General features: G+C 32.9%; 1 protein-coding gene and 1 long non-coding RNA gene across 2 annotated transcripts; one reads left to right on the forward strand and one right to left on the reverse strand.

The window, feature by feature from the left end:
- The first annotated feature begins 1,476 nt into the window (after positions 1–1,476).
- LOC126880886 (uncharacterized) lies at positions 1,477–4,419 on the forward strand. The gene is made up of 3 exons (XM_050644958.1): positions 1,477–2,470; positions 2,820–2,990; positions 4,343–4,419. Exons 1-3 carry the CDS (start codon positions 1,477–1,479, stop codon positions 4,417–4,419), a joined length of 1,242 nt encoding a protein of 413 aa, XP_050500915.1.
- A 3,703-nt stretch (positions 4,420–8,122) lies between these two features.
- LOC126879749 (uncharacterized) lies at positions 8,123–12,106 on the reverse strand. Its single transcript, XR_007696244.1, has 3 exons — positions 11,359–12,106; positions 10,566–10,723; positions 8,123–8,303 (listed from the first exon to the last, which is right to left on the reverse strand). It is a non-coding gene; the product is annotated as an uncharacterized LOC126879749 (long non-coding RNA).
- Between the last annotated feature and the right edge of the window lie 12,184 nt (positions 12,107–24,290).

Consider the following 24,290-nt stretch of genomic DNA (forward strand, 5'->3'; position numbering starts at 1 on the left):
TTAATTTTTTCAGATTTTTTGCAGCAATACAGCGTCTGGAAAAAAATGTTTTCGAAAAAACACGTTTTTTTCCATAGCGGACCCCCCGGTGCACCTAGGGACTTGAAAATTTGGCTGAGTGAGTTTTCAATTATATATTTTCGAATGGCTAAACCCAAAACTGAATCGAGCCTGGTGCAATTTTGACCATCTTATCCCGCTATAGCCTTTATGCAATGGTTGGTGGAATCGAACATGAGTGAAACTGTCGCGTATTGTATGAGTAGCGTGTTAATTTGTATCCACATTTTATCACAATTTTTTCAGATTCCTCTGAAAGTGAACCTAAAACTAGCGGCAGCGAGTATATTCCATCGTCTCATTGTTCAGACAGTCCGCCATCTAAGGAGATACACGTTATTCAAAATATCGTAATTAGCGAAGGAAATTTGAATATATTAACTGAAAATAATCAAAGCGATAAAAGTTTTGTTATAAACAAGTATCTTACAAGCCTCAACTACAGTGAAAGCCAAAAACCTATTGATATAATATCTAATTGTAATGATGAAGATTTAGCTGTTAGTGAAGGGTTAATTTTAAACCACAATGGAAATAAAATCGTTAACGTAACTGAATTATCTGAAAATATTTCTAATTGCAATAATAAAGATCTACCAGCAAGTGATGGGTTAAAAACACACTATGAGACATCTGACAAATTCAGTAACAATATCAAAAATCGTGACAGTGGAGGTACAACAAACAGTTCTCAGCTTACTGATAAGTCCATAACGTACAGGAAAAAAAATTGTCGGAATGAAATTGAAATAAATGCAGCAATTAGAAAAAGTGGTAAAAGAGTAAGAAATAAAATTCATGCTTGTTACTACTGTAGTAAGCAAGTTATACTTATGGCGAGACACTTTGAAACCGTTCATTCCGAAGAATCAGAAGTAAAAAAATGTTTACTTCATCACAAGGGTTCTCAAAAGAGAAAGCAAGCTTTCTTAGAATTGATTAGGGTGGGAGACTTCTATCACAATTGCAACGTTCTTTCTACAAAAAAAGGTCAGCTGATAGTAATTAGACGGCCAACAGCAGATGAAGCACAATTTGTTAGTGATATCAATTATGGTCCTTGTCCCAACTGTCTAGGATTTTTATTGAAAAAACATATCTGGCATCATGTAAAATATACATGCAAGAAAAAAGTTAATATTGATGACCAGAAAGAATCCCGTCATGTTATTGCCGAAAGCAATGCTCTCGTAGCTGATATATTCGGAATTGGTTTTACTAAAGATTTCACAAATTCAATAATAGCAAAGTTTAAAAACGATGAAATTGGTAACACCTGCAACAATGATATTTTGATATTGAAATATGGAGCCATGCAGTACGAGTAAATTAACTAACAGTAGGTCGCAAACGCTTGGCGATTTTCTGGTTCCTGAGAAATTCGATGTGGTTGTTCAAGCAACTAAAGACATTAGTATGACCACGGCAGCTAGTAGTAACTGTAGACCAGAATTTCATACTCCGAGTTTAGCTTTAAAATTGGGTTATGCTCTTAAGAAATGTGTGGCTATTCAGAGAGGCAGTGCTTTAAGAGCAGGAAATATGACAAAAAACAAGTCATTGTTATCATTCCTTCAGCTGATGAAAATGGAATGGAGCATACGAATATCTTCCCATGCTATATCCACACTTTACCGAAGAAAATTGAATTCCACTCAACTTTTGCCAATTACGACCGATTTAGTGAAACTTAGTAATTATATCGATACAAACATGTTAAAGGCTAAACAAGAATTAATGCAAGACTACACTAATAATTATAAGTGGACACGGCTTGCAACATTAACTTTATCTAGAATAATATTGTTTAATAAACGCAGATCGGGTGAAGCAGCAAAAATGAAGCTAACTGATTATATTTCCCGACCAACTTGGGCAGAGCAAAATACGGACGAAATAAAAAATTCTCTCACAATAATCGAAAAAAAACTGGCAGAGTCATTGACAGTAGTGGAAATTGAAGGGAAACGTGGCAAAAAGGTCCCAGTAATCCTAACTACAAATACGAAACAATGTATTGATATTTTGATTCAACATAGAGTTACATGTGGTATTTCAAGTCAAAATGTATACATTTTCGCCAGATCTAATCCATCTAGTTCAAATCTTAGGGGGCATGATTGCTTGAAAAAAATATGTGAAGAAATTGATTTGCAGAATCCTTCAGCAATAACGGGAACAAAGTTGCGTAAATATGTAGCAACTGTATGTCAACTATTTGACATGTCAGAAAATCAATATGACTGGTTAGCTCGTCACTTAGGTCATGACATCAAAGTACATCGTGATTTTTACAGAATGCACGAAAGTGCGATTGAACTCACCAAAGTAAGTCGATTGCTTATAGCTGTTGATAAAGGTGAAGTGAACAAGTTTGCTGGAAAATCTATTGACGAAATAGAAATTAAAGGTAATGTTTTGAATATTTAACTAGTATTAATTTGTTTGCTTCTATGATTCATTTTCTAGATCTGCCTACTTTAGAAGAAGATGAGGAAGAAGAACCAGAAGCTGAACCGGAAGGTGAAGCAGGAATTGATGATGATGAAAATGTTCAGACCATTCACAAAACAAAATGTAAGTGATTATTTGAACAATCTTAAGTCAAAACTAAAAAAAAAACAGTCAACAATATATGTAATATTTCAGTTGTAATCTGAGGTAACTGGGGCGTTGTAAAAACATGCCAAATTAAAATGAGAATACTATTTTTTGCTAACAATATAATTTATTAATTTATTGTTTATTGATTTTTTTAGTAACCAAAGCAAAAAAGTCCAAAAAGATTTCCAGAGGTCCAGTTCCATGGACGAAGCAAGAAAAGGAAGCCGTCTGCAATTATTTTAAACTTAATATTAAGAAGGGAATTGTACCAAACAAAAAAGAATGTGAGAAATGCATTGAGCTACATCCCATATTAGTTGAAAGATGTTGGTCAAAGATTAAATTTTGTGTTAAAAATGAAATTACTAAACTTATGCGCATTAAAAATAGCAAAAAGTAACTAATAATGCTGGATTTTTAGATGTCCTAGCAGTTTTATTTCAAGGTTTTACATTAATTTCTTGGTCCTAATAAGACTAGATTTATTTGAATTATTCACCAAGCATTTTTTATGTTTCAAGTGTTATTGAATGCATAATCGTTATTTTAATTTACATTTAATTTTACAATTTTTTAATTTAGATATTTCAGTTTATTTAAAGTATTGTTCAGAATTAACAACAATAATATTTTAATCCTAGTTTTGTAACTCATCAAATAATCAAAAAAATTAATGTAGATCCTACCTAACTGTGACACTTTGTAAAACACTTTATTCCTAGAATAACTGTATCTTACTCATTTCTAGTATAAACTACATCGATACCGATACGTGCTTAATATAAAATGTTTCTAAATATATCTAGATTTTTTCTTAAACATGGCAACACTGCTTTCCAAACACATTTAATTTTTTAATACTTATGGCAACCTATGTTACACACGATCACATATCTAGATACTTCTGGCAACTTTTTTACACACTATCGGTTGAAGCATATTTGTGGTTCCGTTGCCACAAGTGATATATATGCATAGCTTCGACAAAACGGAGTGTAAATCAATGGTTTCTATACACAAAGATTTCTCTTCGTCACGGTACTATGTTTCTGACATCTTCTCAATTTAACCACAATTGGGGCTTATGCACACGTTGCCATAAATATTGCACGGCGTGTATGTGTGTGTGTGTGTGTGTGTGTGTGTGTGTGCGTGTATGTGTATGTATGTGTGTGTGTGTGATCATGTCCTCAGGTAAAATCTGTTTGTCACAAATGTATTTTGTATTTTTGACATATTATCTATATGTCTGTAGTTGTCTTGTTGTATATAATGGATTTTAATATGTATTTTTGGTATTATTTTTATTTTTTATTTATACATAAGGATTAAGCCGAACAAGTCTAACTCACTTTTGTATATAATGGATTTTAATATGTATTTTTGGTATTATTTTTATTTTTTATTTATACATAAGGATTAAGCCGAACAAGTCTAACTCACATATGCACAACTGTATAAGCTGAATAAGTCCAACTCACACATGCACAAATGTATGTATGTGGAAAAAATTTTTTCCCTTTAAAACAACTTTTTTCCAAGCATTCTCAATCCGTATCTTACATTAAGTAGAATGTTGTTATTATTATTTTTTATTTTTATCGTTTATCCAATTAATAAATTAGTAACTAATTATCAACCAATAAACCTCAAAAAACGTTTCTTTTTTGTGTTATAGTTGGACAACCTGCTGATCGTGGTGAGCATGCGCACGTATTTTGGTACGCATGTCACCACGAACAGAGGTACGCTTAGATTTGCCGGTTACGAATTGGGAACACATTACTCCAGCAACTTGTTGGTGAAAACTAAGCTGTCTATATACGTTGAGATGCAACGCTGGGCAAATTGTTTGCTCACGTGTTTGTAAAGTTTTAGGATTGCTGTTCCTGCCGTTAATCTGGTTAAGAGATTGGTGTCGTGAAAAGGGATTAAAATAAGAAAAGACAGAAAGCGGAACAAGGTATGAAATAGAGCATGAGGTGTGAATTCAGCCGGCAATGGTGTATGGACTAGCTATTGCATCAATTTCTTGTGTTTGGCATCTACGATGGTAAGAAATATGTCTCAAATGTGGCTCTTTAATATCTAATGAAGCGTTCTATTAGCCGATGTGTATGATCTTAAAAAGGATGGCGCAAATATTTGAAGATGCGTTCCATGCTCCTAACATCTAATTATATGGTAAGTGTGATTGACCAATAAATTAATAGAAATAATTTACTTTCTTTATACTTATGGGCTTGTATTACGTTGTAATGATGCTTGATATTATTTTCCAAGGATTGGGTGCTAGTTGGTAACCTGTTGACTGATCCCGTATTTAACACTAAACAATATGATTAGTATATGGTTATTTGATTATAGAGAAAGAAAAGTAAAAAGAAGGGGATTAGTATAAGCAGCAAGGGCTGTCAGAAGGAATTTATTCAAAGTTAATTAATTAAAAAGTTGAGCTTATCTTGAGTCAAATAATAAGTGAACAATAGTATTGAATATCATTGCTATTGTGCCCCTTGCTGGTTGGTATTTGTGGTTAATATAGAATAAGCTGGTATAAAGTCTAGAGCTAATTGTGAGTTTAGTGTTACTCTGGAACAGTTATTCATGGATTTCAGGATTTCTAGATGTTCTAAATTGTTTAATTTTAGGCCTTTGTTACCAAGATGTAAGACTTCAAACCCTGTGTCTGGTTCGAATTAATGACCTGACTCTGTTATGTGGGTGGAAAATTGAGAATTGCCTGCCGATAATGGTAGTCGTATGTATCTAATATGTTCCTGAAGGCGAGTTTGGAATGACCTATATGTCCTGCCGACATACTCACTGCTACAGGTACTGCACCTCAACCTATATACACCACTAAGGTTCATTGCATCGGTCTTGTCTTTGCTATTAATAACCAACCTACCCAGATTACTGCTAGTTTTAAATGATATTTTTGCATAATCTTTAAAGACTCTTGCTAATGTATGCGACAGACTACCATAGAAGGTCATAGATCTATAAGGCCTATCTTCCATGCTGGTGTTTGTTGGGATATGTGGGTATACAGAATTCTCCATTTGTCTGTTTAATTTTTGTTGTAAGATTTTATTAATCATTTGTACTGTGTACCCGTTTCTCACTGCAATTTGATAGATATTATTTAATTCATTGTTAAATGAACTATAAGATAGTGGTAGCGTTACTAGTCTATGAATGTAACTATAGAATGCGGCTAATTTATGCTGTATAGGGTGAAACGAGCTGTTTTGAATAACAGTACCTGTGTGGGTTGGTTTTCTATATATTTCGAATTTGAAAGAGTTTTTAATTAGAGTAAGTGTTAAATCTAAGAAATTTAATTTGCAATTATTGTTTTGAGTTTCTAACGTATACTTGATAGACCGATGCAGTGTGTTAATATAACTAAAAAATTGATTTAATCTCGTTAAACCACCTGTCCATATGACCAGGGTGTCATCCACGTATCTGGCGTAAAATTTTATATAGTTCGCGAATTCATTATTTTTTAATATGTAATGTGTTTCCAAATCGTCCAGGAAAATATCTGCTAGTATGGGAGACAGTGGGGAACCCATAGCTAGTCCATCAGGTTGTACATATGTGATGTTATTAAAATTGAAGAAATTCTGGCTCAGACAAGTCCTCACCAGCTCAGTGAACTCCATTATGAGGCCTGGAGTATAGTTATTATTCCATAGTTCTAGACTGATAATGTCAATAACCTCATCCACTGGGACATTCGTGAACAAATTGGTAACATCCAATGAAATGATGATATCTTCTGGTGACAATTCTATTTTTTGGAGTCTTTCTACCAAAGTTGTGCTGTTTTTTACTACATGTTGTAATTTGTTGGTATAGATCTTTTTTAAGTGAATCATTCAGATATTTAGCTAATTCGTATGTCGGAGAATTAATATATGATACCACAGGTCTTATGGGTACCTCTTCGAAATTGTCTGTCTTATGTATTTTAAGCAATCCATACAATTTAGGAATGATTGTTTTAACTGGGAGCACTTTGCTTTTGGTTTTCTTATCAAGAGTGAGTTTTGACTCTCTGATTGTTTGTTTCACCTTGTTAGTAAAGGTGTTAATATTTATAATTTGTGAAGTGAATCCGTTATTAGTTATAAAGGATAATACCTTAGATATATAGTCTTCTGTTTTTAGAATTGTAACCGTACTTCCTTTGTCTGCTCTGGTCACCGTTAAGTTGTTGTCCTGTATTTTCTTATTTATGGATTTTATCAGTTTTTTGTTCTTAGTTTCTGTTGGATTTCTTTTGGTTTTTCGACGAACTTTTTTGTATTCTTTTCTGAGATTGATTTTAATCAAATTTCTGATTTCGTCTTCATTATCTAGATGTAATGATTGAAGGATGCTTTCGCTTTCGACTCCTAATGTTTCTAAGATGTTCGAATCATTTCTAGTAGTTGTTGTTATTGGGTTGAATTTCGGCCCCTTTCCCAACAAATTTATTTCTTCTTCGGTAAAATGTATATTTGTGTAATTCACGAACGGTTCATTAAAATGTGGTTGACTGACGCTGGTGGGGGAAATGTCAGAGCCAGGTGCACTTGATATACTTAATATGGAGTCAAACATGTTATCAGAATCAGATATGGATGTATTTCCCAAACTACGTTCTGATAGGCTATTATTAACTGAGTTACAGTCAAATAGGCTATTAGATCGAGTGGTATTGTCAGTGAAATTAATGTTTGACTCCAAAAAATCAGATGTAGATGTTACTGAAATGTTAAACATGGGAAGGTTAGACCTGTTCTGGCTTAAGTTATTATTACCCTAATAACACAAAACATTCCATGAATGTTCCTAGAATGTACACACAGGACATTGAAAACATTCCTGGAATGTCCCCAAATGCACACGAATGTCCCTGGAAAGTACCAGGAAAGTGCTGTGTCAGCATTTTAAATATTCTTAGAATGTTCTGTTGGAACATTCCATGAATGTCTACGAATGTTCTTTGGACATTCACAGTCTATTTTTTAGACTGAATGTCTTGTTGGAACATTCCATGAATGTTCTTTGGACATTCACAGTATATTTTTAGACTGAATGTCTTGTTAGAACATTCCATGAATGTCTACGAACGTTCTTTGAACATTCACAGTATATTTTTTAGACATTCACTGAAATATATCGTCAGTAATGTGACAATACCTCCTATATGTTTTTTCATGAGGTTTGCAGGAGACGAAAAACATTTTTTAAGGTCACTTTCTGGTTTCGTACGTATTCTGACTTTTTTTGTAGTAAATAGATAGTTGAATTTACTGCAAAACAAGTCAAAAAATATATGAAAACAGGAGGTGGCCGAAACAAGTTTTTAGTCTATCTTACAAATCTCTTGAAAAAAACAGATAGGAGGTACTGTCACATCACTGACGATATATGGCCATACCAAATAATACATCCTTGATAAATATAAACATTTTTATTGCAAAAAATCTTTACATACATTTTTTAATGTAATTTGCTGACATTCCTAAATATTATAAAAAAATGTGTCACATTTGCTTTGTAAACCTTTCTTTTGCTTTTCGTAGCCACATATTCTGTTTCCTTTCTGGTTTTTTGTAGACCACTTCTCTCAGCTGATTCTAAAAGAAAATAAAATAAAAGGTAATTTTTCTATCCTTTACAATTAACAATCAGAAGAAATATTATTTACAGGTAATAATATGCATAAATAATAATAATAAAAAAATAAATATTAAATAATATTTAAATAAATAATAAATAATATTTAATAAATAAAATAATAACAATGAACATTTTGTATTTTGACAACGACATCCGATGTGGAAGTAGAAACCTTAATAAAATTATTTTTTCAAGTAAATTGTGGCTTATTTCCCCATTAGAATAATTAATTACAAAAAAGCCACAAAGAAATAGATTTTTCACAAACAAATAAGTATTTAGTATTCATTATATTTATTGTTTTTATTATTTACTTTAATGTCCTACTGGTACATTATTTGACAAATAATGACATTTCGAAGTCTGTTAAGTACGATATAACGCCCTTGGGCATTAAATTTAAATAACGACTTAGATACTGTCAAGTTGACAAATATCAACCTAAGTAAAACTATGGTTACCACAATTACGTTACTACTGTTACTGGTAAATGTACTTATTTAAAAACTAATCAATTCAAAATTCGTTCAAATTTTTCGCATATAAAGAATAATTTAGTCGGACATTAAACGTTGAAGGCACCACAGGTACTATAATAACGCTTTCGGTCAACGTATATCCCTATAATACCCTTGGTACCTTAATAACTGTAACATAAGATTATACCTTAATTGAGTCGTATAATTCCAATATCCGCTAACTCCACTTTTTACATATTTTGAACTATCTATGTTTTTAGATAGTCTGTGCAATTTGTCAGATGTCATTATATTTGTTTTGTGCCTAAAACCGTCAGATCCCGACTAAATTTGAAAATAACTTTGCGAATTCATTCCAAAACCCGCCAGCTTTTTTCATACTTACTTCCAAATCGCGTTAAATCCGTTTCGACCAATCACAACACTCTATTCTGAGAATTTCAATATGGTGTTACAGTGCTCAACTGTGTAAATATTGTTGTCCGTAATTTGCTTTTAATAGTTAAAATAATGGAAGAAATAACGAAAAAAGTTGAAAAAGCATGTCTTAATAAAGGACGAAAAAGAAAAAGTCAGCCGGATTTATGGAAAAAGAACAAATTGAAGGAAAAAAGATGAGTTAAAGTTTGGTTTCCTACTATGGCTTTAGGTACTATTTGGAAGGTGATACAGCATGTCCGTTTTGTTGACAATTCATAACAATAACATTAGTAACATTACTTATTTACTTACTTATTATACACTTGTAAGTTTCGAAAAGATTTTTTTATATAAAGGGAAAACCAACGTTGTCGTACAAGGAGAGGAAAATTACAGAAGTAAATTTAATGATAAAAAACTGGTTACCAAAAAGGGTAAATCTGTATCAATTTTATCGCCTGTTAACTTACCATTAGGAACTAACGTTAAAAAATAAAAAGTTGATGACGTCTGCAAATTACTGCAGAAGCATTACGGAGAGAATTGGCGCGAATTATCCGACTTAATCTATTACTACAAGGCTGAACAGGCCTATCTTAACGGAACAGCAATAACTAACGAGGATAATGAAAATGAGGATATTGTTTGTGAAAATGTAGTTGAAAATGATAAATTTTTTTTAAATTTCTTTTTTTTTTTTTAATATATTTTTGTATGTCTAAATTTTGTTATTAAAATGAAAATATTAGCCTCAGTAACCGACTTTTCCATTTGGACATCCTGTATATGATCAAAAGAATAATTCGTAACAAAAGTCGCTAGATCCACCTATAGTTATATCCAAAATCCGCTAACTCCACTGGTTTGTTTCAAAACCTGCTACATCCACTTTTTGATATATAAATCAATTTTTATCTTTTGTTTTATTAACCAAATTACGTAAATCAAGGTTATCGGTAAATTAGAATTATATTCCCTAATAGAATAATTACAATTCATTTAGACAGGTACTCGGAAATAATAGATACAGTTTTTTGCTTTTACTGAAAATACATTGCGTGTGGAGTTAGCGGATATGGGAATTATACGACTCAATTCTTGTTTTCGATTTCTGATGTTTTTATTTATTTACATTGAATATTAATCTGTTTTGTTGTATAATCTACTTCGCAATAATTATGTGATATATTTGACTTAAAATGAATTCAAAAATTTTTTGTAGTTGGGCAACAATGTCAACTTAGATCTCCGATGTAGATAATGAATTACAACAGTATCTATATTGTACGGACTGTATTATTAATTAGGTTATGCATATACCTGTGTGACATAAGCTATTGGAACAGCACAGTCTCTCAAACGAACAGATGAAAGTGAAGTTCTGTCAATATCTTTTTCTAGAAAGTGTTTTGAACATACTCCTCTATTAACAAATCTGATCTATACTTCATGTCTTCTTCGCAGGATCTTCTGGAAAGCTAAAAATACAAAATATATGCATTACTAAGCATTATTAACAAATTTTAGTTTTAAATAAAAAATATGATTAATGAACTCACAAAATTATTATAAAACAGCTTAGAAATTGTTTATTAGTATAGTCGGTTCCCCAAACTCAGACACAACTGGCTAGTGATTTTAGTAGGTAATTTTTTTTGTTTTTGGCCAATTTTGCCAAAATTACAGTAATTAGTACTGAGACTGAGTTTAGCAAATCGACTATAATATTCTGTGTATTCATTAGTTGGTACTGCATATTATAGTGTGTGGTCTACCATCCTATTTATAAACGCATACACTAGCAAAAACGCAAAAAGAATTATTTTAGTTTTACAAATCCTTTTGTTATTACCTATCTCTATTTACTATTTTAGTTAGGAATAAGCGAAGTTTGTGGCTTATTCACAATTATTATTAAAATAATAAATGGATATGACCAATTATTAACTTATAAAATAAAATAATAATTCTTCTGATTTATGCCTTTTATTCACTTTGTTATATCTACGTTACTTAAAAGATTTTTTATGAATAGTATTATTAGGGTATTAATAGTATTAATTTATTTTCTGAAATACAGGGCATGCTTTCGTTTACATATTTGCATACTAACCTTTTAATAGGGCTGTTCATTCACAGTCATTTGTTTTGAGCTTCTGTCATAATTGAAACGTTATTCCTGCAGATTTTTTTATCTACATTTGTTTCTGCTACTCCAACTGCGTTAAAAACAGGACACCATTTTATGCACTATGTTAATAATACTATTAAAGCTATTATAAAAGTATCCGAATTAAAAAAATATTCTTAAAAAGCACAAATAATACAAACAATCCACGGCAAGGCAAGGTCGCCAGTCGCCAAGATGAAGATGCCAAGATGGCCGAAGCGAGGTCGATGGTTGGTCGTTTTTAGTCACGTGATGCCCTCTCAAGCGCCATGCACAAAAATATATGCACGGCGAATTTGAAAATGAACGCAAAAGAAATAAATATAAATGCCTCTCTTGGGTTTTGCATAAGTTATAAGTATTTTTTTTATTAACAAAATCGCATTCCAAATTGAATATTCGCGAACAATAATTTTTATTACATTTGTATGTTTATAATATTGTATTAATTGAACTTGGGAAACTCTTTAAATTTGACATATTATTGCACTGTAGGCCTAAAATGTCACTTAGTTTGTCTGGTATGTTATAAGTAATGTTGTATCTCTTACACGTATGTATTATTTCGCAACTTAAAATATAGGAACATTGGTAGTATGTTCACAGAATGTCTTATGGTAACATTCCAGGAATAATTTAAACAGATGTTCACCGAATGTTCCCTAAATGTCCAGGACATTCAAATATTGATAGAACTTTGGTAGTACATTCCTGGAATGTTGTGTGTTGTTAGGGTATTAGTGTTATATTGTTGTTTTAAATTGTTAATTTTTTTAAAGGTCTTTTTGTTATATTTACTTTTAAGAAAACTTACTGTTCCATGAATATCACGCATCCACGCATCAAACTCATACCTGCTCAGCATTTGATTGATCTTATCATAGATGAACTTTAGTTGCACATCTATAGTGTAAATTGTCCTGTATAATTTTTTAATCTCGTCCCTGATAATTGATCGTCCCAAAATATTAACTTGTTTTCTTGTAGCTGCTTGAAGGTTAAATGTATTTAATCTAGCTGTTGTATATAGAGGCAGTAGGTTGAACTTCAGACACTCGTTGTTAAAGGAGATCTTCGATTTATGTATCATCTTAGCTGTAGTGAGTTTCTTGTACTGATTCCGCAACGTTGCATGACAGGCAGTTTTCAAATGATGAAAAGGTTGCCAATGGGAGTCCATTATACTACTGGATTAGGAAATGAGTCTATACTCGCAATCTTATAGTTTGTATGTTTATTAGTTGTTACAATCAAGGGGCGACCGTTTTCGAAGCTTACATTTTATGCTTCATCATCAGGCCCCGTACAAATAGTCTTCACGTGTACAAACTACTCGCTAAAATTAACAAAAAAGGCGAAATGTACATATATATAAAAATATAAAAAACAACTATGTCTAGGTTGTGATCAAAAACACACCATAAAGCAAACCAACTGTGGAGTATTGAACTCAGTGTTCCATAAAGTGTATATTGTGACTTTTTATATTGGGAGTGACCAGTCTGATGTAAATTGCTTGGTATATAAATTTTAATATATACTACCCTCAATCCTCAATTGCTTAAGGGTTGAAGGAGTGTAGACAAAAGAGTATAAATGATCAAAATACACATAAAGTTTTTTTTTGCAATAGGTATGTACTTACATATCAGTACTTGGAACTGTTCTACAGCCAAGGATAATTTTTTCGGAAGTCACCAGCCCCATCAAAAAGCAGATAAGTTATATCTTTTGGATCTTAAGTTGCAAATGTATAATTTTTTGTAAGAACAGTTGGTTTTTGTCTTCAAACTTTTTATGCAGTTGTTTTCTTTAATGTTGTATAATAATGTTTGTATTGGTGTATAAACATTTAAATATAATAATTGGACATCACTCACAAATTAACATTCACAAAATTTTTATTGAAAAGTGGGTTTTTTCTCTCAGGATGCCATGGAGGTATTTTATTTTTTCTATTTCTTATATGTCAGATTTCCCACTACTTTTGAGTGACATATCTTCTTCTTTTTTGAAAGAGCTGGTGACCACCGGTCTTAGGTGTTAAGATTGTACAGTTACTTACAAACAAATTATGTGCTGTGCAGCCAAAGCATCAATACGTGGAAGGGCGATATCCATGTTTTGCGTATGTATACATTTATCCGTTATTCTCATTTATACTTATATAATATATTATGTGTGTGTATGTATGTATGTGCATATGTGTGTTTATTCATTTACCTATGTAAAAATTATTTCATGTTGTGATTAAATATGTTGTATGTGCGTGTATGTGTGTGTGTCTGTGTGTGTGTGTGTGTGTGTGTGTGTGTGTGTGTGTGTGTGTGTGTGTGTGTGTGTGTGTGTGTGTGTGTGTGTGTGTGTGTGTGTGTGTGTGTGTGTGTGTGTGTGTGTGTGTGTGTGTATGCGTGTATGTGTATGTATGTGTGTGTGTGTGTTCATGTCCTCAGGTAAAATCTGTTTGTCACAAATGTATTTTGTATTTTTGACATTTTATCTATGTGTCTGTAGTTGTCTTGTTGTATATAATGGATTTTAATATGTATTTTTGGTATTATTTTTATTTTTTATTTATACATAAGGATTAAGCCGAACAAGTCTAACTCACTTTTGTATATAATGGATTTTAATATGTATTTTTGGTATTATTTTTATTTTTTATTTATACATAAGGATTAAGCCGAACAAGTCTAACTCACATATGCACAACTGTATAAGCTGAATAAGTCCAACTCACACATGCACAAATATATGTATGTGGAAAAAATTTTTTCCCTTTAAAACAACTTTTTTTCAAGCATTCTCAATCCGTATCTTACACTAAGTAGAATGTTGTTATTATTATTATTTTTTATTTTTATCGTTTATCCAATTAATAAATTAGTAACTAATTATCAACCAATAAACCTCAAAAAACGTTTCTTTTTTGTGTTATAGTTGGACAACCTGCTGATCGTGGAGAGCATGCGCACGTATTTTGGTACGCATGTCACCACGAACAGAGGTACGCTTAGATTTGCCGGTTACGAATTGGGAACACATTACTCCAGCAACTTGTTGGTGAAAACTAAGCTGTCTATATACGTTGAGATTCAACGCTGGGCAAATTGTTTGCTCACGTGTTTGTAAAGTTTTAGGATTGTTGTTCCTGCCGTTAATCTGGTTAAGAGATTGGTGTCGTGAAGAGGGATTAAAATAAGAAAAGACAGAAAGCGGAACAAGGTATGAAATAGAGCATGAGGTGTGAATTCAGCCGGCAATGGTGTATGGACTAGCTATTGCATCAATTTCTTGTGTTTGGCATCTACGATGGTAAGAAATATGTCTCAAATGTGGCTCTTTAATATCTAATGAAGCGTTCTATTAGCCGATGTGTATGATCTTAAAAAGGATGGCGCAAATATTTGAAGATGCGTTCCATGCACCTAACATCTAATTATATGGTAAGTGTGATTGACCAATAAATTAATATAAATAATTTACTTTCTTTATACTTATGGGCTTGTATTACGTTGTAATGATGCTTGATATTATTTTCCAAGGATTGGGTGCTAGTTGGTAACCTGTTGACTGATCCAGTATTTAACACTAAACAATATGATTAGTATATGGTTATTTGATTATAGAGAAAGAAAAGTAAAAGAAGGGGATTAGTATAAGCAGCAAGGGCTGTCAGAAGGAATTTACTCAAAGTTAATTAATTAAAAAGTTGAGCTTATCTTGAGTCAAATAATAAGTGAATAATAGTATTGAATATCATTGCTATTGTGCCCCTTGCTGGTTGGTATTTGTGGTTAATATAGAATAAGCTGGTATAAAGTCTAGAGCTAGTTGTGAGTTTAGTGTTACTCTGGAACAGTCATTCATGGATTTCAGGATTTCTAGATGTTCTAAATTGTTTAATTTTAGGCCTTTGTTACCAAGATGTAAGACTTCAAACCCTGTGTCTGGGTCGAATTCATGACCTGACTCTGTTATGTGGGTGGAAAATTGAGAATTGCCTGCCGATAATGGTAGTCGTATGTATCTAATATGTTCCTGAAGGCGAGTTTGGAATGACCTATATGTCCTGCCGACATACTCACTGCTACAGGTACTGCACCTCAACCTATATACACCACTAAGATTCATTGCATCGGTCTTGTCTTTGCTATTAATAACCAACCTACCCAGATTACTGCTAGTTTTAAATGATATTTTTGCATAATCTTTAAAGACTCTTGCTAATGTATACGACAGACTACCATAGAAGGTCATAGATCTATAAGGCCTATCTTCCATGCTGGTGTTTGTTGGGATATGTGGGTATAGAGAATTCTCCATTTGTCTGTTTAATTTTTGTTGTAAGATTTTATTAATCATTTGTACTGTGTACCCGTTTCTCACTGCAATTTGATATATATTATTTAATTCATTGTTAAATGAACTATAAGATAGTGGTAGCGTTACTAGTCTATGAATGTAACTATAGAATGCGGCTAATTTATGCTGTATAGGGTTAAACGAGCTGTTGTGAATAACAGTACCTGTGTGGGTTGGTTTTCTATATATTTCGAATTTAAAAGAGTTATTAATTAGAGTAAGTGTTAAATCTAAGAAATTTAATTTGCAATTATTGTTTTGAGTTTCTAACGTAAACTTGATAGACCGATGCAGTGTGTTAATATAACTAAAAAATTGATTTAATCTCGTTAAACCACCTGTCCATATGACCAGGGTTTCATCCACGTATCTGGCGTAAAATTTTATATAGTTCGCGAATTCATTATTTTTTAATATGTAATGTGTTTCCAAATCGTCCAGGAAAATATCTGCTAGTATGGGAGACAGTGGGGAACCCATAGCTAGTCCATCAGGTTGTACATATGTGATGTTATTAAAATTGAAGAAATTCTGGCTCAGACAAGTCCTCACCAGCTCAGTGAACTCCATTATGAGGCCTGGAGTATAGTTATTATTCCATAGCTCTAGACTGATAATGTCAATAACCTCATCCACTGGGACATTCGTGAACAAATTGGTAACATCCAATGAAATGATGATATCTTCTGGTGACAATTCTATTTTTTGGAGTCTTTCTACCAAAGTTGTGCTGTTTTTTACTACATGTTGTAATTTGTTGGTATAGATCTTTTTAAGTGAATCATTCAGATATTTAGCTAATTCGTATGTCGGAGAATTAATATATGATACCACAGGTCTTATGGGTACCTCTTCGAAATTGTCTGTCTTATGTATTTTAAGCAATCCATACAATTTAGGAATGATTGTTTTAACTGGGAGCACTTTGCTTTTGGTTTTCCTATCAAGAGTGAGTTTTGACTCTCTGATTGTTTGTTTCACCTTGTCTATCTTTCACTATCTTATAGTTCATTTAACAATGAATTAAATAATATATATCAAATTGCAGTGAGAAACAGGTACACAGAACAAATGATTAATAAAATCTTACAACAAAAATTAAACAGACAAATGGAGAATTCTGTATACCCACATATCCCAACAAACACCAGCATGGAAGATAGGCCTTATAGATCTATGACCTTCTATGGTAGTCTGTCGTATACATTAGCAAGAGTCTTTAAAGATTATGCAAAAATATCATTTAAAACTAGCAGTAATCTGGGTAGGTTGGTTTTTAATAGCAAAGACAAGACCGATGCAATGAATCTTAGTGGTGTATATAGGTTGAGGTGCAGTACCTGTAGCAGTGAGTATGTCGGCAGGACATATAGGTCATTCCAAACTCGCCTTCAGGAACATATCAGATACATACGACTACCATTATCGGCAGGCAATTCTCAATTTTCCACCCACATAACAGAGTCAGGTCATGAATTCGACCCAGACACAGGGTTTGAAGTCTTACATCTTGGTAACAAAGGCCTAAAATTAAACAATTTAGAACATCTAGAAATCCTGAAATCCACGAATGACTGTTCCAGAGTAACACTAAACTCACAATTAGCTCTAGACTTTATACCAGCTTATTCTATATTAACCACAAACACCAACCAGCAAGGGGCACAATAGCAATGATATTCAATACTATTATTAACTTATTATTTGACTCAAGATAAGCTCAACTTTTTAATTAATTGACTTTGAATAAATTCCTTCTGACAGCCCTTGCTGCTTATACTAATCCCCTTCTTTTTACTTTTCTTTCTCTATAATCAAATAACCATGTACTAATCATATTGTTTAGTGTTAAATACTGGATCAGTCAACAGGTTACCAACTAGCACCCAATCCTTGGAAAATAATATCAAGCATCATTACAACGTAATACAAGCCCATAAGTATAAAGAAAGTAAATTATTTCTATTAATTTATTGGTCAATCACATTTACCATATAATTAGATGTTAGGAGCATGGAACGCATCTTCAAATATTTGCGCCATCCTTTTTAAGATCATACACATCGGCTAATAGAACGCTTCATTAGATATTAAAGAGCCACATTTGAGACATATTTCTTACCATCGTAGATGCCAAACACAAGAAATTGATGCAATAGCTAGTCCATACACCATTGCCGGCTGAATTCACACCTCATGCTCTATTTCATACCTTGTTCCGCTTTCTGTCTTTTCTTATTTTAATCCCTTTTCACGACACCAATCTCTTAACCAGATTAACGGCAGGAACAGCAATCCTAAAACTTTACAAACACGTGAGCAAACAATTTGCCCAGCGTTGCATCTCAACGTATATAGACAGCTTAGTTTTCACCAACAAGTTGCTGGAGTAATGTGTTCCCAATTCGTAACCGGCAAATCTAAGCGTACCTCTGTTCGTGGTGACATGCGTACCAAAATACGTGCGCATGCTCGCCACGATCAGCAGGTTGTCCAACTGTAACACAAAAAAGAAACGTTTTTTGAGGTTTATTGGTTGATAATTAGTTACTAATTTATTAATTGGATAAACGATAAAAATAAAAAATAATAATAACAACATTCTACTTAATGTAAGATACGGATTGAGAATGCTTGGAAAAAAGTTGTTTTAAAGGGAAAAAATTTTTTCCACATACATACATTTGTGCATGTGTGAGTTGGACTTATTCAGCTTATACAGTTGTGCATATGTGAGTTAGACTTGTTCGGCTTAATTATTATGTATAAATAAAAAATAAAAATAATACCAAAAATACATATTAAAATACATTATATACAAAAGTGAGTTAGACTTGTTCGGCTTAATCCTTATGTATAAAAAAAAATTAAAATAATACCAAAAATACTGATGTGATCTTAATTATTGATATGAGATAATATTCTTATATGTCATTTAATTTAATCCATGCATTAATCATAATCTAATTAATTTACCAGATCACATATCAATATGTTTTCAATCTCAGGGCGACTTATAAAATTAATTACTTACTCTCGTGGCTTCTAAGTATTTCTTAATGGTTCTTAATCGGGATAGGAAAGAAAAAAGTAAAATAATAACACATATGGGTTACAATTGTAATCAAATTATTGTTTATTTTATTTAAATGGCAATCACTGCTTAATATTTGCTATATCTTATTATTCTTAAACATAACATTTACACATGGGAATCTTATTTCCTTTTGGTTTCCAATTGAAAATTTTTATTAACATTTAACTATTATGATTTATTAGCAACAATTCTATTTAAGTTTGATGAAGCTTTTCTGATATTATTGATTATGTTTCTTCAATTTTAAATGTGGTATTTAATACGAAAAACCCATACATTCATGTCCAAACAAATGAGACTGACCTTTTTCTGGTGAACTGAGAATGTCTTCACACAAGACCCGTTTCCTGCTATCCTTGGCTGCAATCAAAACCTCGTCCTGGCTTCCAGTAATGTTCTCCTCTGAAACTAGCTCGTATAGCTCTCGTTTCCTGCTTCTGTCGTGATGCTGTGTTCTACCTTTTTCGAAACTGCAATCAGCTACCGGGAACTCTTGGCTCAAAAAGGTTCTTTTACTCTCAACCTGGCCTACCTCTCGTTCCACGATAGATACTCCACACTCACGGAACTACACCGGCTTTCTCACTCTCCGTACACTACCGTCTACTACTGGACTTCACTTCTCGACAGCTCAAAACATTCTGATCTCTATTTGTCATTCATTCCCCTACTTTCTAAATATCCCTTCCAGATTCACAAATCAAACTTCCACCACCAACTCTCATTCGCAGTATTCCTCAAAACCAATTTTTAATCTTTCTAAATATGCTTAATGGATTTCAAAAGAAAAATAGTTAATTCCCATTCTAAAATTACTTTCTACTAATTACAAAATTTAATGATCTATTATCTACTTCCACTAAGTCTTATTTAGCATCGGCTAATGATCGAACCTTCCGCGAACAACGATAATGACCTATTATCGATTTCACTTGAGTTTTATTTTAAGCGCATTGTCCCGAGTTTCGTTTAATCACTTCTTAAAATTAAATATAACAATTTGTTGTATACAGGTTGTTCTAAATTTATATGCCCGTGGTTGAGAAAATTGAAAATATTTTATATTAAATTGAATTTTATCTATAATTATCAAAATTTAATTTTCATATCAAATAGAAATATAACAAATCCCCGCCTTGTATTCGATAAAATTTATCTGCATTTTTAAATAAATTTTCTCGAGGCAAAACCAACTCCCTGTATATTTCCTTACTTTAATCTACGTCTTATATCCTAACTTACTATCTACTTCATGTATCTGTCTTTTATTCGTGATATTTGTATACATCGTGAATATTATAAATTCCTCGGATCTTTTCCGAGTTCCTGTGCCTCAACTCATAACTATTTATCCCATTTTCATTATTCACGATGTACGGGCCTTCGAAAACAGGCATCAACTTTGCGCAAATGCCCCCAGGAAGATTTGATACTCGTAATGCCCTCACGAGTACTTTTTCACCCTTTTAGAAAGTCACTGGTCTTCTTTTTCTATTTTGTTCCTGTCTTTGAATATATTTTTCGTTGCTTCGCCGTAATCTTCTCTGTACGGTTTCAATCACCTGTTGATATTCTTTTGGCTCTTGGTCTTCCCATGGCCTTATCGGCAGTACACCCTTCATGATGTATTCTGGGGTCTCTTTTGTTACTGTGCTCGGAATTGTATTTAGATACCTTTCTATTTCCGCCATTTTCCTGTCCCAGTGGCGATGTTGACCATCTGTTGCAATGCGAAGAAATTTCGTCACTTCCTGTATGAATCGTTCCGAAGGATTACTCTGTGGATGCCTGATGCTGACAAAATTTGTCTCTATTCCTCGTTCTCGAAGTTGTCCCTTGAAACGATCATTTCGGAAATACGTTGCATTGTCCAGTAGAATCTTTTTTGGTGTTCCTACTATGGCTATAAAATTGTCGATTTTTCTTAATATTTCTTCCCCCTTTGTGGTGCGGCAACTATATAATTTTACGTATTTTGAAAACACATCCACCATTACCAGAATATGTTTGTTCCTTTTAGTGGTCATAATTAGATCGCTTAACATATCTATTGCTACAATGTCTAGTTTGTTTCGGGCTTCAATATTTTTGGCAACATTTTCGTTTTTGAAATTCCGACTCTTATATTTTTGACATACATCGCACTTCTGGGTAATTTCCTTTGCAATGCGGCAATCCTGTCGGCTTATGTAATTTTCCCTAAAAACGAGCCAAACTTTTCTGCTACCGATATGCCCATTGTCCTCATGTAATTTCTTTATTATCTTTTCGGCCAATGTCTGTGTCACTAAATATAGTTCCTTTCCGTCTATTCTCTTAAAATATATGTTATTTTCTACTTCCGCTCTTCTTTTCTCTCTTTCCTCTAGGTCTTCCTGGTTTGTCCTTATCTCATTTAACGAATATATCCCTTCTTCTTGTATTAATCTATTTAGTCCCACCTGTAGAGTAATTGTTTCCTTTTTTCCGGTGTCCTCATCCCGTGTTAGAGAGTCGGCTATTATGTTGTCTTTTCCTTTTATATATCGGAACTCAAAATCATACTCCTGTAATAATAGAATGCCTCTATGTATTCTATTATTTACTAATCTATTCTTCATGATATGTACTAAAGCTGCATGGTCTGTTTCGATTGTGAATTTTGCTCCCAATAAGTAAAACCTCAATTTGTTTACGCAATATAGTACACTGGCAAACTCCAATTCTGTAACACTATATTTTCTCTCATGTGTTTTAGTCACTCGAGATATAAAACATATCGGTACTTCTTGGTCGTTTTGTATTTGAGACAGAACTCCTGCACATTTTTGTATGGACGCATCAGTTCGGAGTATAAAAGGTAAATTGTAAATGGGCTGGTATATTTTCGTTCCTTTTGAGAATTCTCGTTTTAATGTTTCGAAAGCTTCCTCCTGTTCTTCTTTCCAATTCCATTTTATTCCTTTTTTAAGCAATTTTATCAGAGGGATTTCCTTTTGGCTCAAATCGGGAATCAGCTTTTTAAAATAATTTATCGTGCCAAGAAAACCTCTCAATGTTTTCAAATTCGTTGGTCTTGGGTATTCATCTATGAGCTTGACTCTGTCTTCGGCTAATCTTACTGTTTTGGTGTCCAATTGAAAACCCAAATAAATGACTTCTTTTTGAAAAAATTGACATTTTTCAATGTTTAATTTCAATCCCGCTGTGTCCAATTCTTTCAGAATTATTTCTATGTGTTCCAGATGACTCTGAGTATCTTGTGAAAAAATTAATAAATCATCGATATAATGAACTATGAAATCTTCATGGCGATTCAAAATGGTATGTAGAGCTCGGACGAGTGCAGCACAAGCACTCTGCAATCCAAATGGCACTACCTTAACCCGGTAGACAATACCATCAATAGAAAAAGCGGTGTAGTTTCTACACTTTTCAGCTAACGGTATCAACCAAAAACTGTGTTTTAAGTCAATTTTCGAAAATATGTGTGACCTGGTGATTCTTCCAAAAATGGCCTCGATGTTTAGAGGTGATTCATATTGTGATACAGTGTGCTGGTTGATATTCCTGGCATCTAAACATAATCTCAATTCTCCATTGCTTTTCTTTACTATCACAATCGGGTTAACATACGGTGAATCACATCTTTCGATGATTTGATCTTCCAACATTTTATTTATTTCTTCTTTCACCTCTTGTCGATACTTGTATGGAATCGGGTAAGTCTTTGATCGAAAATTTCCCAAGTTTTTCACCTCAAATGAATGTTCGTACTTTTTAGCCACTCTGTTTTCCTCATTGATTAAATTTTCGTAGTTTCTTAACATCAACCGCAATTCTTTTTCTTTCCCTTCTCCACATATCAATTTTCTGTCTTTTTTTTTCAGATTCTTCACACATGTTTACCGTGCATTCTGCATCCTCGTTCGCATATACCTCCTCTTCAAATACCACTGTTTCAATCATATTCTTTTCACTTTCATTTTTTAGCTTTATTTCTTCTTCTCCTGAGCTCGTCTCTTCTTTTGAGGAATCCCAGGTTTCCTTTGTTTCTGATACTCTCAAATGTTCTTCTTCTGGGCTCAACTCTTCTTTTGAGGAGCCACAGGTTTCATTTTCTTTTATCCTTTTCTGACTTTTTCTCCCTTTTCTTCTTTGTCCTTGCTTCGTTGCCAAATTCATTTCCACTGTTTGTTCTTTACCTGATTCGTCCGTATTTTGTTTCTCCTGTTCCTTGTCCTGTTCCTTTTCTTTTTCTTCTGTTAGTTTCATCGTATTATTTTTAAAATCTATCACTACATGTTTTTCTGCCAATTCGTCAACTCCTACTATCATGTTATGTGACATATTTGGCATTATTACACATTGTAGTGCATACATATTCTTACCCAGTCGTACCATTACTCGTATGCCTTCATTTATAGTTGCCAATGTCCGTTTGTTTGCGCCCACTAAATTTACCCTAGGTATTTTGTAAATTAAATTTGTTAAGTTAACTTCTTCTATTAGTTTTCTGTTGACCAATGTTATTTCCGATCCAGTATCTATCATAATTTTAATTGGTTTCTCGTTGATAAATCCATCCACAAATTTTAAATTAATTCCATTTTTCTTTTCGTTGTTTCCTGCCAATTTAATAAACTCCTTGGGGTGACAAAAGATTCCTGTTTGTTTTTTTGTTTTTAGTGAGCGCCGTCGTGAAAAGACGCCGGTTGCTCATTGTTGTTTATATTTTCGTCATAATTTCTCTCTCCGTCATATTCTTCTGTCTGGGTATTATTTACCTCTCTTCTATTTTCTCTTGGTCTGTCGGATCTGTTTCGGTTTTCTCGATATCCCTGTTCATTTTGTCTACCATTATTTCTGTTTTCTTGATTTGAGCGTGTGGTGTTTCTATTCTGGTATTCTCGATTTCTGTCCTCATTCCATTGCCTATTTCTTTGTTCATAATTTCCTCTTCCGTTGTCTCTATTTTCGTTTTCCCTTCTGGGATTAAAATCTCGTCTTGTATAGTCCCTCCTATTTTGATTTCTATCTCTGTAATCTTGTGTTTCTCGGGGCCTGTAATCTTCTCGCGACTTTCTTGATTTTCTTTCTCTTAGACGTGATTCTCTTATTTGTAGGAATTGGCATAAACTATCTATGTCTTTGTAGTTTTGCAATGTGATATGGTCTTCCAGCGTTTCCTCGAAATGTCTTGCAATCAGTTCGACTAATTGTTCCGATGAGTAATTATATTGTAAATGTTTTGCATTATTGTAAATTTGCAAAGCATATGTCCTTTCTGATACACCCATCCTATCATTGTATTTCCCATTTTGCAATTCCTTGTTAATTTCCAATTGTTGGACTTTTCCCCAAAAATAATTCAAAAATTTTTGTTCAAATTGTTGCCAATTGCCGAATTCTTCTTCTTTGCTATCGAACCATA

Source organism: Diabrotica virgifera, chromosome 2 (assembly GCF_917563875.1).
Source record: "Diabrotica virgifera virgifera chromosome 2, PGI_DIABVI_V3a".
Lineage (NCBI taxonomy): Eukaryota > Metazoa > Arthropoda > Insecta > Coleoptera > Chrysomelidae > Diabrotica > Diabrotica virgifera.

Bases quoted from the DNA above. Each gene is read 5' to 3' on its own strand.
- LOC126880886 (XM_050644958.1), top strand. From the start codon at position 1,477: ATGACCACGGCAGCTAGTAGTAACTGTAGACCAGAATTTCATACTCCG. The intron at 2,471-2,819 runs GTAATGTTTTGA...TGATTTTTTTAG, and splicing joins TGACGAAATAGAAATTAAAG to TAACCAAAGCAAAAAAGTCC. The intron at 2,991-4,342 runs GTTGGTCAAAGA...TTTGTGTTATAG, and splicing joins TCCCATATTAGTTGAAAGAT to TTGGACAACCTGCTGATCGT.